This window comes from Schistocerca cancellata, chromosome 1, assembly GCF_023864275.1.
Source record: "Schistocerca cancellata isolate TAMUIC-IGC-003103 chromosome 1, iqSchCanc2.1, whole genome shotgun sequence".
Lineage (NCBI taxonomy): Eukaryota > Metazoa > Arthropoda > Insecta > Orthoptera > Acrididae > Schistocerca > Schistocerca cancellata.
Genome location: NC_064626.1, coordinates 710,236,051 through 710,251,430, shown reverse-complemented (window position 1 = coordinate 710,251,430; position 15,380 = coordinate 710,236,051). Strand labels below are relative to the sequence as shown.

The 15,380-nt window shown below is 38.1% G+C and overlaps 1 protein-coding gene across 1 annotated transcript; it reads left to right on the top strand.

Annotated features, from left to right (window-relative positions):
• The first annotated feature begins 1,345 nt into the window (after positions 1-1,345).
• Positions 1,346-8,055, top strand: LOC126184812 (small ubiquitin-related modifier 3). The gene is made up of 3 exons (XM_049927394.1): positions 1,346-1,592; positions 1,670-1,798; positions 7,212-8,055. The coding sequence occupies exons 1-3, from the start codon at positions 1,575-1,577 to the stop codon at positions 7,344-7,346; spliced, it is 282 nt and encodes a 93-aa protein (XP_049783351.1). The 5' UTR covers positions 1,346-1,574; the 3' UTR covers positions 7,347-8,055.
• Positions 8,056-15,380: the final 7,325 nt, after the last annotated feature.

Here is a 15,380-nt window from a genome sequence, read left to right as displayed (position 1 = left end):
TATTGTAATGGATTTAAAGGTTCTCTGTACTTTTCTTACTAGCATAAATTATGATAGTAATTTATTGCAGACATGTACACTTATCTTTTTCTGCTCTCATTTTCTTTATCTTAAGTTCTTTTCGATATAATATGTGGCTAAGTAATTAATCACGTGTACTGTGATTGTAATTTTATCGTATGCTACAATCGTTTGTTTACGAACTTGCTCAGTCGCTTTCAATAATTGCCTCTATATAGCGTCTCTACCTTAGGTATGACGTCACTGGTCAAAGCTGACAGGTGGATCGGTCTGTAGAATTGTCCCTTGTGTTCTCGTCCGGTAAAGGACGTAAGTTGACATTAAAGACTACTTTTTTTTCTTTTTAATTCAGCTACGGTACGATCCATACGTCTTTGCTGGACGCATTGCATGCATATGCAGTGGCATTGAGAGTTTTGTGGTTCTCCACAGCAGTACTCCACAAGTGTGTTTCTTGCTGGTAAAATGGTAAACACTCAAGAACTTGCATCTTACTCCACTGTTCTTGAGACACTGTGATTTCTAAAGCCCAACCTGGAAGTAAAAGCAACAAACCATCTCAGGTTGCTAAACAACATTCACTCTTGGCGCCAACTTGTGGTCGACGTATCGATGTTTGGTCGAAATGCCGATAAGCAACAGAAATGTGCCATTGTTGGTTCCAATCACTGGTTCCAGTCATGGACCATAGAGAATTATGGTCTATGGTTACAACGCTATTTCATAGAGCGACATATGGCACCAATTCTATAGGCGGCAATGTTGGACCCTGTGAGTAAACCCGCCCAAGTCTTTGTATAAACATATTTTCCTCAACAGATAACTGTCGTTGAACGATACTTTTCTCGTTCTTTCATTTCTCAGCAATGTGAAATATTTCCATGAGACCTTTTTCAAGAACATTCGTCATTAATTTTGCTTCCACTCTAAGGAAACGCTATCATTGTTAGTTCTCAGATTGTGATACTGCATTCTGATCTTTCCTAGCACGATTGTTATCCCATAATCTCACATATACTACACTGTACTTTTAGTTTTATTATCTTCTTGGCGTAATAGACTCACCCAGTACAATTGCTTAGTAATGTTCGCGAAAAGAACTAATTCTTAGGTTTGCATCTATTTTACACTTATGTAAATTTACAGACCGTTAATAAAGTTACCATACTTTACAGTAAGTTTCCGATATGCATTAATACCCTTGTGAATCGAGAAAATATTTAGAATTTACATGGTTTTCTTCATGTAAGTTGAGAAATGAATTAAGTATTATGCTTGTTACTCTTTGGTCCGTCATATCTGTAAATTATGTCACACTGAAAGTCTTTGAGGCGTGAGCTCCTTGGAACGAAGCGAAGTGTTAGGCGTTAAAGTGCGCGCCCGTATTTTTTTAAAATACGCCTTTGGCAAATTCTTGTGGTCTTGGCTGATTTGTATTAGCGTAATATCAGCCATACTTTGTATTGAATAAATAAGCTGTCTTACCTATACTTTGGGTTTGTTTTGGAGAAGGAAGTTTTAGTGAATTTCGTCCGGGTAGTGCATTAGTAAAAATGTCAGAAGATAAAAAGGTAAGTCACATGTTAGTCTGTTTTTACGTAAACTGGTTGTAGTATGTTTTGAATATAAACTTTTTTTCTTTATTTAGGACGTGAAAGGCTCAGAGTCTGAGCATATAAACTTGAAAGTATTGGGTCAAGACAATGCCATTGTGCAATTTAAGATAAAGAAGCACACTCCTTTAAGAAAATTGATGAATGCGTATTGTGATAGAGTGGTGAGTACCGAAACGGATGAACGTAATTCAATATTTGTGTAATTAATAACAGAGCCGTATCACTAAGATCTGTTCCAGTGGCTTTAAGATCTTCGGTAAGAATTAAAGTTACATGCATTTCTGCTATAGTTTCTATATGTTCGTAGTGTATCGAAGCAAGCAGATTAGCATCCAAGTGTGAAAGAAAGGCGGTGTGGTTCCTGTAATTTTACCTGTTGATAAAATTTTCAATTTGCATTGTGAACATAGCGATACTGGTGGTGTAAAGCGTAGCACATGTGATGTTGTCACACGAGTGATATTTTTTTATTGATCATGGTTTTCTCAATTTCTATTTGTACGGGCTTTATATATACTTGAAGCAATGATTTTTGTAATGTAAACATTGTCATGTGTACAGTTCGTATTTGCGTTTTTATTGAGCATTTTGGTTGCCAACCATACTGAAGATAGACGTCGTTTCTTTTACATCTTTGTCTTGCTTGTAGATAAAGAATACTTTCATTTATAAATCACGAGAACTAATAATTTCTTATCATGTGCTTTTGTTTTGTGGTTTGTTTGTGGGTACGTTGGGTTTGTAAATATGTACAGCTCTAAACAAGTAATAAGATAGAGGGCATAGAAATATACAAGCTAAGGTCAAAAAGTACCTGTTCAACAGGCTCCTTGTTTATTAGTAATGTACCATAATTAAAATATTATTTTCCAGTAAAAGATACAATGTGGACCACCCGTGCATTTGTCTTATTCAACTACTATATACAAATGTAATATGAATCAAATACAGGTCACCACCTTTCAACCTGTGCGGGACATTGGGCTATGCAACAGATCAGGATATGGCCACAATCGAGACTTCAATGGGAGTCCAATTTTACACTGTAGCCCATTTTTCAACTTAGTGTATTCTTAATATAGTTTTTTTATCATCACGTGAGCTTGTACGATGAAAATAAAAATTTTGGTTTGGCGCAGCTTCCTTCACTTATCGGAGGTGAATGCATGGCCTTTTATATGGACAAAACAAATGGGAAAAACCAAGACTGAAGGATGCTCCAACACATAGTAATGCATATTATGAATAGTGTGAGTGCTCTGAAACGTGACAGTGTGCTAAAATGCTCTTATAGTGTCTGTGTTCTATAGTGTGCTGCTGTTGGCAGTTTTATGTCATAGCCAGTTAAGTGATATATGGTTGCCTGTGAGGATACTCAGTTGTCTCTGAATATGACAGATGTGGCTAATGTGGGTTGATTTTGTAACCAGAACGTAATCTCTTAGCTTAACTTGTCAGTCACTGATGGTACCATAATTCGTTATGTCTGCAGTGTGGAAAGGACTAATATTACCTTCTACTAAAATGTGGAATCTCTAAAGTCTTTCTTCCATCACTTAAAAATAAATTCATCTCTCATTAAAAAAAGTTGTCACAAGGTTGTTCTTTGAGCTGCCAGACCATTCCTTTTGTTCCCAAAAATGCAATATCTATAAATTGCTGGAAAACTGTATGTAATTGTGATAATCCAAACAGAATTTTGCCGGGTGTATCTCAAACTTTTGTTTCATCTCCCCACTTCAAAATTACTGTAGAAGAATCTGTTCTTGAGATCTGGTGTGCAAAACACACACACACATATCTTGTAGTTTATCTAAAAAATCTTCTGTAAGAGGCTTTGGTAAAGGCCTTCACTGTAATTTTATTTTCTGTAGTCTATACTACATGATGATGCTTCCCATTTTTCTTTTTGCAGTTCATACCTGGCTAGCACATTCAAAAGAAAATGGCTCACCTGTACTTGGTTGGCAAGGGTTTCTTCCACTCACAGCCATAATCATCTGGATCTGTTATATTCTGGTTGTTCTTAACTCACAATCATCTTGATTCTGACGTTGGTGGACTTCGTTGAAATGTAATGAGTCACTGTATCTCTGGTATTTTGCTGTTTAGTGACTAGTGAAGCTTTTAATACCCAATTGTGTTTTGTTGTTGCACTGATATGTATCAGATGAGTTTCACCTTCTGTATTCTTAATACTATCTTGACAGTACTTGTAAAATACCTGTTGTGGAGCAACAAAGGTTTTACCAAATCCTGTCAAGATCTGTGTCTTGCAATCTTGCATCTTCCATTCTCTCGTAAACAGTCATAATAAATAGTCTGCTACAGTCATTTAGTACCTTCAAATCTCACTTACATATTTGGACTGTTTTAAATTTACAATTGTTAATACTCCTCCTAGCTGCTTTTGGAGTGTCGCCATTAGATGATTCTTGTCTTCAGATTAGATTTGGCCAAACTTGACTTGTACAACTGAAGCTCATTTGGTTGCAATCACTGCACTTTTGGTGTTTCGATAGAAAGTAGGAAAATAGAAATGTTTAGCATCTCTGTTACTAAAGTTTCTGAAATTTCCATTGATATAATTTCTTTTCAGCAATGTCGTCACAGTAAAAGTACTAGTTTTGTGTGTGAATCATTTTTTAAATCATCTATCACAGCCTGCATTGGCTAGTTACCAGTTTCCGTGCTGCTGGAAGTCTGCCTCGTTATCAGAAACCAAATGAGTGGTGCAGTGGTTAGCACTCTGGCCGAACTTTTGGGAAGTCAGCAGTGCAAATTTGCCTCCACCCATCCAGATTTAGGTTTTCCATGATTTCCCTATGTGCTGGGATGGTTCCTAAGAGCACAGCCGATTTCATTCCTCGTCCTTAACAAAAACAATTCAAGCTTGTGTCATCTGTAACGACCTTGTCGTCAGTAAGACATTAAATGTAATCTTTGTTCTTCCTTTTCATTATAAGAAATTATTCTTAAAGAGACGTTGCTCCTTTCATCAAGATGGCATTTTGGGTATTCATGAAGAATTCTCATTGCAAATGATTTGTAGTGGAGCCTATGATGTAGGACTCTCATTCTGAATAAAAGACTTAAGTAAACCTTTAGATGCTGTTTCCTCAAAGCCCAAGGTCCGTTTTTTAACTGGATGTCTCTCATTGCCACTAAGTTACTTAGGCACAGTCAAAAAGCACACAATGACAGGAAAAATTTGCATTGATACTGTGAACATTGTGACAGTTCTGCTTCGCTTTTGTTGTCTGTTTTAGAATAAAAATCTGTTTTTTCTCTTCCCCGGTAATTTAGTGTCTTATTGTTACTATTTTACGTATCTTCTTCACAGTCTGTGCCATAATTATTTTTCAATGAAAATTGGTCAGTGTTGAATAAATAACAACAAATTTGTCTTCATTCCATTTTCTGTCCCACTGCAGCAGTTTACTCCCATCTTCACTTCTAAAAATGACTCTTAAATAAATTACTTTTTAGCTTCATGTTCACCAGCTTTTAATTGAAAAGTACAGCTAGATAATCCTCTTGGGTGTTCCCAGTTTTTTTGTGTCACCTGTGATTGTTTCAGATATTAACTTAGTTACGGATTTAATGGCTTTAATCAGCAGAGAGTTTATATTTCTATTTACTTTCCAATTTCACCTAATATTGCCGTTTCTAAATATTTATCTACTTGTCTAGCTTGTCAGAAATAGCCAAAACAGGTGTGCTGTGATTACTCAAGATTAATGCGTAGGTAAGCGTGTCATTTTGCAAGTTCTGGCCTCATGTTCCATATTCAATCTTATTTTGAAAAATATTTCTTTTTCTGTCACAACGTATAAAACTTCCCCTTGTGTCAAACAACTGTTAATCATTCTTTGAATGTGAATCAGGTATGCACACATCACTACACTGCTGCAGGCAAAATGGCACTCAGAAAAGTTTGTTATACATAAAGGGCCAAAACTGCATTGTCACTCGTTCAGTTCATGCAAACAAAGCCTCCAAAATTTGTAGGAAAAAGTGTTCCATCTTTAGCATAATCTACTTATTACCATTATTACAAATTCCCATTAAGTAAATGATTATGACAGTGCAACTCACACTATCTTCACGAGTGTAATTTCTCTGTATTATTATGCGTTATTCGGCTTCCCTGGTGCCTCTCATCTTGTCGGCAGGAAAACATCCAAATCATTAATCTTGAACTGTTGTTAACTGTTTGTCAGTGTTTATTAATTAAAATAGTCTGGTGCATTGGAGTTATCTGCAAACTGAGGAGATGTGTGTGATTATTAAATTATGACTGAAACAAGCAAACTACATAATTGAGGAATGATTCCAGCTACCTTTGGAAAAATAACTTTTCCTGAAGAAGAAGGGGAAAAAAAATCATTTTCTGCTTGTCCCACATTCTGTTTGTTATCTACATACTCAGTTGTATTTATTTTATTTCCATTTCACTTTGAAGCCTGATGGATACACTGTTGTATTTAGTTTTCCATTACTGGAGTCCTCTTTCTTGGTACAGTTCCGTATTATCCACAGTTTTAGCAGTTGTTATGTTTAATGGTGTACCTGATAGCTAGTGGCATAGAAGGGTGGTTTTTTTAAACACTTTCTCATGTATTGCTCTGTTGGGAAACACTTCCCTTTTAACAATATGGGAAAAGACAGATAACTGCTTACCGTAAAGTAGGCATGTCAAGTTGCAGACACACGATTAAAAGATAGCTTCCGGCCACAGCCTTCATCAGTAAAGACACACACACACACACACACACACACACACACACACGACCACCAACTCCAGCATCTCAGGCTGAAATGCAACTACACACGGGATGCAAGCAGCAATCTTGAGGGAAGGGGAAGGAATAGTAGTGTACTGGTGGGGAGAGAGACGAATGCTGTCTGGTGGAGTGTGCAGGAAGCAGATTGCCAACATGCACCATGTCAGGAGGTTGTGGGGGAGGGAGATGGGGAAACAAGGAACAAAAAAGGAGAGGAGCAGTGAAAGGCTTCAGATGCATTGGCAGAGGGCTGCAAATAAACAGCGTGGTAGACGAGAATGAAAGGAGATGGTATTACAGAGGAGGTGCTGACTGTTGAGTGGAGGGTGTGGGGACAGTATGTATATAGGTGTAGGTGCATTCCGGCCCGAGATGCTGGAGTTGGTGGTCGTGTGTGTGTGTGTGTGTGTGGGTGCGTGCGTGTAATGAACTGTCGTCGTATTTTCTGGGAATGAATTACGTAAGCTAAAAGAATTGAAACAATGTTCATGATGGTTGTGGATTTTTTCCAGCCTATTGTCCCGTAATTGCAGCAGCCTATTGATTACTACAGAATATACTTCAATGATGACACCTGCACTACCAGTGTTAAAGTTGTTAGCATTTTTTGTAATGTGGTACTCTTACATGAAGTCCTTTTGTGTTGTTAAGAATTTAAGCTTTGATCTCCATGTATGTGAATTCTAATATTTATTATTCTGAACTACTTTGATGCTTGTCTTGAATGTAACATTTTAACATTCTAAATATCAACATTTTAACATTCTGTTTCACAATAATTTTACAGGGGATTGCAATGGCTACAATGCGCTTCCGATTTGATGGGCAGCCAATCAATGAAACAGATACTCCTCTTTCATTGGAAATGGAGGAAGGTGACACCATAGAAGTGTATCAACAGCAGACAGGTGGAAGAGCATAGAAAGAAACTGTGTTTATTGAAATGGCTTTGTGTTATGCACCGAGAGAAGTGGAACTCGAGTGAATATGTGAAATACAGGCACACTTTTTCTATTAAATGTGACAACTTCAATAGTGAATGTAAGTGTTGGGTAATCATGTGAAATATTCCTAAATATCACTTTGAATTTGGGGAGCCCTTTTGTGATTGAGTGGAAGTAAAATTTGTTCTGTTGTTTTGGACTGCTAAACTTGTTTTTCTTGTGGTTTTTTTTTTTTTTTCATTTTTTTTAATTCCTCAAAGTCTGCATTGTACTAGAAGAGAACTTAACAATTCCAATGGCCTTGCATTTTTCTGTTCATTCCAACAAGGAATTGAGTGTTCTCCAGTCTATATTTTGTTATGTAGAAGTGTTCAAACTAAGGATTCCACATTGTTTAAATGTACTTACATGATAATGGCATGAACATTTAAGGAATTAAGATATGCCATCAATAACTTTTCTTAAAAGGAGTATTTATTAGCTTAGTGGCCAAACAGATATGTTGTGTGGGGCTCACATGTTTGGTCTTAGACCTTGTGGTACATTTTTTGTGGTTCTGATTCCACAAGAGGCATAAAGGCAAGCACTCAACCTGTGGCTGTATGGTTTTCTTATGTGTTTAAAAGTTGTATGAAGTAATAGCTGTATACCTATCCTAAAATGTAAATAAATGTTTTTAATAACTTATGCATTTACTTATTTCAGAATGAAACTTACTGGAACATATTGGCATATTTTTTGCCAATGAACGATTTGTATGAAGACGAGCAATGTTAATGTGTTTGGGTAATAAAAGAGTATCTTTCTGGGAATACTATGTAACTTTTTAAGTAGCAGTAACTAACTTTAAACATAAGAAAGACGTCACACCTGTGGGTAAAATAACTGTGTTTATAATGCTTTGGTAACAGCGTTTAACATCATCTAACCATAAGTTTTTCACAATGCGTTTGTTGTATATCATCGGTGAAGAAACAATACCGCGTAAGAAGCAAAATAAGAATTTTACACGAGAGACAAAAAACTGTCTAAAATGCCTAATACATTTCACAGAGGCGCTAAATTTGCATCGTAACACTACAAGGAAATATTGGATCAAATAAAAATGTGAAACAAAAAAATACAATTTAGAAAACTTTATTACGGCACATACACGGAATTGTCTCTGTATTTATGCTGTGATCTGTTACTTATGCGGTATTTGTCAGTCTCTCGGCATGACTTGACACATTGACATTGGTATTTGGTGCTGAGAAAGCCAGTGAGAACACATTTTAGAGCATTAATCATTTTTATTGAAAGACTTCATAGAAACGTTTTAAATAAATATACTGTTTACATAGTTCTGGAAATGTCTTCACATTTCTTCAAGAAAAATCCTGTGTCACTCAAAGCAGCAACAGAGAATCACACTGCACTGATACTCATCACACAGTTACCTCCGCTATAATTTTCATTTATAAGGAATGTTGCCATAATAACTGTGACAACCTTTAGGAAGAACAGATTTAAGTTGTAAATGATCCAATTTGCATTTCTTGATTTTTCAGTCTTTCCTTGTTAAGTTTCGGGACGCAAACATCTCCAAGAATTTTCCTCGGACGCCTTGGTAATTCTTGCCACATCTCGTTGAAAGAGCACTTGTTGTAAATAATACCATTTGGGCGGTACTGTATCGCCTTCAGATTGGTAACTGTAGGTTCATTTTTTACAGCTCTTCCAGGTCTAATTGAGTCGTACAACCACAGACTTTTCTCTGGGTAGTTGATGAAAAAGGAATAATCTAGGTAATGGACTTCGTATGGCGGTGGCTTTTTTCTCGCTTCTTTAGATATCATAGTGTATTGGCTAGGAAGCGTAACTTCACGTCCTTTAAGTTTGCACTCAATAGAACTGTGAATTGAGTCACATTCCATCTGAGTATGGCCTTTCTCCAGAAACTTTTGTGTAATCAATACTCCAGTATCAATTGCTAATCTTAAAAGAGCATTTGATAATATCACATTTCTGTTCTGATATGTGCAGCCATCAGAATACAGAATGACTTGAACGGGATTTTCCTAAATCGTTCTGAATAGGGTGTCCACAATGCATGAGGCAAAACATGCGTTTCATCGAACCAGTAATATACTACATCACGACTTTTTAAATTATACATTGTTAAGTTATGAACAGCCAACTTTGTTTTATAATAAACTGCTCTTGCACTTAAAAATGGAGCTACTTTCATGGCCTTTAAGTCCATGGTGTACACTGAGCAGAGCTTCTGCTGGGCTTCTTTCTTGTCAGCATCTTTTTGCATCCTTGCCTACTCTTTCCATTCTGTGAGTTGCATCCACACATCTTCAATCAAGTTACCAAGCCTGTAACTACAACACAAGTCGCACTGGTCTTCTTGTGGGAAAATTACCATCTTCTAAAATCAATTTAAAGGTAGCCTGGCTTAATGGTGAAACCTTCTCTGCATGACATTTTTCCATGTAGAGTCCATACAGCTGTTGTTTGGATTGTAGAATAGGCTCAAGGTACAACTTCGAGGAGGATTTCCTGCAGTAATGCGACAGAAGTTTCGGAAGAGAGTCTAGGAATTCTTTCATGAAGGTTCTCTCATCTTTCTTTTTCGTCTGTTTGATTCGAGGTCGTGACAATTCTGTATCGGGACTCATCCCATATGTGGAATTACCCAGCCAATATTGGACAGTCCATTCTTTAATCCCAAGAGAACTGAGAAACATCTTTTTGCATACTTTGTTTCCCCAGCTCATTTTTCAAACGATAAATGAGCATCTCTTTTCTCCTGTATTCGCCAGTGTTCTTCCCTGGACGTTTGGTTGGAATTACGTCCGTAAGGTTGATAACGTAAACCTGCCTCTGATCCCATGACATCGTTTCCCAAAATGTGTTAAATACTGCCAGCCTACCATCAGCAGAAAACTGATGACACTTCCTTTGAACGTATTTCTGGCACATCTTCAAAGTACATGTTGGACCTAATTTTTGTGACACTCTTGGAGTATCATGAGTGATATTACCAATTTGACTTCTTTTGTATCCAATATACTCCCGTCCACGCATTCTCACAATTTTACTGGCATTTTTCTTCCAATCTTCATGATGTGGTTTAGACTTCCTTTCCTCTCACTGCTTACGTCACCATAAAATTCTTGGCCTTCACTGTCAGCATCATTATTGCTCCCGTGATCTTCTGATAATTTATCCAGCGTGTTTGGCAAACAATGAGCACCATCACATAGCAGTGAGTGTGAAGTACTGTTGTCTCTAGTGGAAACTGTGACTGTGGTTTCATTTTGAGCATTGTTGGATACAACCACTAAGTTTCTAGATGGAAAAATATTTATAAATTAATTTAAGCAGACGAAGATGAAGCTCAAATTCATGTATTTATGAGAATGACAGCATCAGTAATACTATTACCAATAATCCCAAGAAAATTTACCTGTGTCATTAGATGTTGCAGGAACAGTAACCGAGAAACCCATATACGAAATTAATTCTTCTTCGATAAATGTAACTTAAGTGTTACAACTTTTCTTGCCTGTTGTTTGTTCTGCATTTACGGGAGATCCTACAAGAAAGTGGACAGTCTAGAAATCCTTGGCAGAAATGAATAAAGCATAGAATGAGTAAAGTGGGGGCATTCTGATTTATAACACAATAAGACACTTGCGGTGTTACTAACATTCAAAGGTGAATAATATAACAATTTTCTTACTGATATCAGTCACTCCCAGGAATGATTCTCCGCTTTCATAAGCTGATTTCAGCTGAGAAACAATTTCTTCTTCAGTAAAAAGATCATCATCTATATTGCTGTCCATTATCACGAATGAAGCTACAAGCACGGAAGTACTGTTAAATAAGTAATAAGTCAGTAACAATGTGCCGTGCGCGCTTTTGTATTTACGCGATATTGTTTACAGTATCCATAGATTGTAGATAGGCGGTATGTAATTCTCTACAGTTCTGCGGTATTGCCATCTATTTATTTGCTGTGTCACATACTTGGTATTGATTTAGATCATTTTTTCATGGTAAATAATTAAAAATTTGGCATTATGGCGTTAAGAGCAGATGCGTGTACGGTCAACGACATCATCTGACTGAAAAACAAAAAATTGTCAATTTGTCAGTTACGCAGTATTGTTTCTTCATCGACGATATAACGTTGTCGGTACGTTTGTCCATTGTGAAGGAGATTGCATTAGCACCAACAATGCAACATCACTTGTAGCATATTTGTTTCCATCATGACACATAAGAGGCATAACCCTATGAAGTCTTTTGGCATGAAGCACTTGCATCCTTGCATGGCTGAGCACTAGTCCCATATCTCATAAAAGTTGTTGGTGCGTGCCCTTGTGCACACACACAAAATTTTTTGCAGACTCTTTATTAACTGAGTCAGAGTTGTGTGAAGTTTGGGTCTGCTAAAACAAGATCTTGTACTTAATTGTGAAAGTTGTTCAAATAAGAACAAAGCCTTGTTTGAACAGGCATTGTTTCTAATCCACACTTCAAACTACCGGGGTTCGAGTCATCAAAGAGGCTGTGGAATTTAGAATGTGTGTCAGGAAATATAGATGCTGCAAGTGACAGTTCATTATTGACCCAAATTTAATCTGTTACATCCATTTGATTCCAACTACTTCAGTTCTGCAATGGTTAGTTGCTTCTATGATAAAGACAATGGTTGATGATATTGAAAGCTTGAATTTTCATTGAGTGAGGTAAATGCACTTGAAACATTATATTAAATGGTTAACATCATTCTGCTTTAGAAATAAAAAATAATCTGTGTTGATAGGCTGCATTTTAAGACTGGTGTGTGGTTGGAACTTTGTTGTTGCCTCATCATCTGCTTATGCTGAGTCAGTGACAGGTTTTATGAGACAGGTTCCATGGTTGTCCACCAGGAATAAAGCAGGCTTTTCTGCACTTACAGGCTTACATGAGCAATGTTGTTGCAGTGGTCTTCAGTCCAAAGAGTGGTTTGATGCATCTCTCCATGTTAGTCTGTCCTATGCACATGTATTCTGGTGTAAATAACTACTGCAAACAACATTCATTTGAGCCTGCTTAGTGTACTTATGCCTTGGTCTCCCTCTACAGTTTTTACCCTCCACACTTCCGTCCATTATCAAATTGATGATTCATTGGTGGCTCAGGATGTGTCCAATCAACAAATCCCGTATTTTAGACAAGTTCTGCCAGTAAAATTCTTTTCTCACCAATTTGATTCAGCACCTCCTCATTAGTTACTTAACTACTCATTTAATCTTCAGCATTCTTTTTTTGTAAGATAGAGATTCTAAAACCAGATTTTAAATTGTAAGACATTCTCAAGTGCAGAAGTGACTCCATCCATAACTTGTGTATGAACTACAGATCAAAACTGAATCATTTACAAAAAGGTATGAATTTGAGTTGGGACCTGGATAACCTTAAAGAACAAGAGGTTATTGAAAGTTTCAAAGAGAGCATTAGGCAAAATGGACTGAAACAGGAATGGAGCACAATACCATAGAAGCTGACAGGCTACCTTTGAGAGCTGAAAAAGTGAAGGCAGCAGAGGGCCACATAGGTAAAATGACAAGGCCTAGTAGAAATCATTATATATCCCAGGAAATATTTAATTTATTTGATGAAAGGAGAAAACATTAAAATGAAGGTAGCAAAAGGGGCACATAAGTCTAAAAATGAGATTGGCAGAAAATTCAAAATAGTAAAGCAGGAATGGCTGTAGAACAAATTCAAGGCTATAGAAATACATGTGACTAGGGGGAGGATAGATGCCACCTATAGGAAAATTAAATAGACCTTTGGAGAAGTGAGAAGCAGGTGTACTGTCCACATTTCACTTTTGTGCAGGACTACACCCAGACCATTAGAAAAATTTCCTAGCACTTAAATTTATATTCAGTTTTAACAAATTCTTCTTCTTCTTTCTTTTTTTAAAGAAATGCCCAAATAGAAAAACTCGTCTGCTACTTTTGGTTTCCCTTTCCCTAATCTAATATCCTCAGCATCGCCTGATTCAATTTGACTGCAATCCGCTGCCCTTGTTTTACTTTTCTTGATATTCATCTTATAACCTCTTTTAGAGATACTATTTATTCCTTACATATGCAGAAAGAACCGCAATCCACCACCTAAAAACTGATGTGGTGGAGCATCGAATGACTCATGTCCCTAGGAACACCAGACGGGTGAGTGAGCTGCAGAAATTTTCTGAGGATGTCGTGCGATCCGAGTTTTACACTGAAGAAAGTGGCCTGCTGTTACTGTCCTGCTATCTTCAAACTTGTGGCTGTGTCTATCAGTGTTAGTGATATTGGCAAGCAGCTTGTGGTATTCAAGGAAATCCGCACCCAGGGTTGGCTCGTTGAAGTCAGCCACAGTGAAAGTCCACGGGAATGTGTGATGCAGTCTGAGATCTAAATTTTGTTGGTGTGTGCCATACATTTTGACTGTCAAATGTTTTGGAGCCATGAGAGATAGTGCCTCTGCAGTTCTGTGACCACCTGCCATGGCTCGTGGGAATATGGAAAGTTCAGAAACCATATCTACAAGGTGTCTGACACTGCCAACCTGTTCCACCATGAAGAGATGCTTTCATGTGGCACTGGAGCCAGCTGTGTAACCTCAGTTGCAGCTGGAATTTGAGTGTGAGCAGGGCATTCAGCACTATATTGTGTCGTTTTTGAAGAGGGCGTGGTACTAGCAGAAGCCATTTGGCAGCTGATCTGATATCTGCAGCATAATAAAACTGGAGCAGCTAGTGGTGCATTGTCAGTTGCATGAATCTGATTGAGACAGTAGCTGTATCGGCTCCTGGTACAGTGCCTGCTGCCCTCTGTGAGTGCACCAATTGGTCGACCTGCATGCTGAGAGCTGTCAACTGGACAGCTTAGTTCTGAACTAGCTGCAGCAGGTCAGCATCTGAGGTGGTGGTTGCGGGAGGTGTGTGCCACTGCGGAGGTGGGGGAATTGTCATAGGCTGCAGCAGTTGTGGTGTACATGGCACCAGTGTCAGTGTGCTTTGCAGCTGATCAGCCAAGGCGACAATGGCATCTGGCTGAATGTCTGTCTGAGTGGTTATCACTGCTTGGACAGTGCTGGGAGGCTGTGCACCCAGATAGCACACAGCACTAAGTCTGGAACCATGTTGTGCTGTGCTAGATTCTGCAGATGGTGCAGGCACTGAGATGGGCTCTTGTTGCCACACTCCCGTTGGTGTAGCAGTTGATGCACTCATTTCCCTTGCAATGACAAAATCCAGTGGATCAACTCCTTATTTAACAGTTTGTTTGAGGACTGCATTGGCCGGGCAGTAATTATGTCCCAAACTTTGGTGTTGTAGATCTGGTCAAGCTAGCTCATGACATGGCTGAATTGGGCAAGTTGCAGGTTACGTTGTTACTCAGGAAGACCACCTCCACTTGGCTGAACCACATGTGTGGTTCACAGTGCCAAATAGGAGGCAGCTTGACCAACACCAGTTCAGTGCTTGTTACCATTCAGGCAACAGTAGGAGGCATTGGTGGGGCAGTACTTTGTGTACCAAAATTTTCGTGAGTTGCCCCTGGTGTGTGGAGTCCATGTGTGCAGGATGTGCTTGTAACTTACTCTCAAGCCTCTGATTGTAGGCTAGCAGATCTTCTATAGTCTTTTGCAGATCCTCACCAACTTGGCTTAGAGTTAAATTCTTGCACAAGGGGAAAGCCTACTATGAAAATAGCAGAAAAAGATACTAAAAAATTAATGTTCAAAGTTCAAACATTTTCACACGCTCACAGGTGAGTACAGAATTGGTCATTCGTTGACAAGGAACTGTTTGCATACGAGGACGTCAGCACCATTCCTATCACAGTTCCACGTCACGTGAGCGAATGAGAATTCGTCATCACATGTGTAGCCTACAGATCACATTGGGGTCACCTGTGAAATGGGAACATTAGGATCACCAATTACAAGTTAATGGTGCAGTGGGA

What these genes read in the sequence shown, in the direction of transcription:
- LOC126184812 (XM_049927394.1), top strand. An exon ending in ATGCGTATTGTGATAGAGTG is followed by an intron (nt 1,799 to 7,211) that starts GTGAGTACCGAA and finishes ATAATTTTACAG; the next exon opens with GGGATTGCAATGGCTACAAT.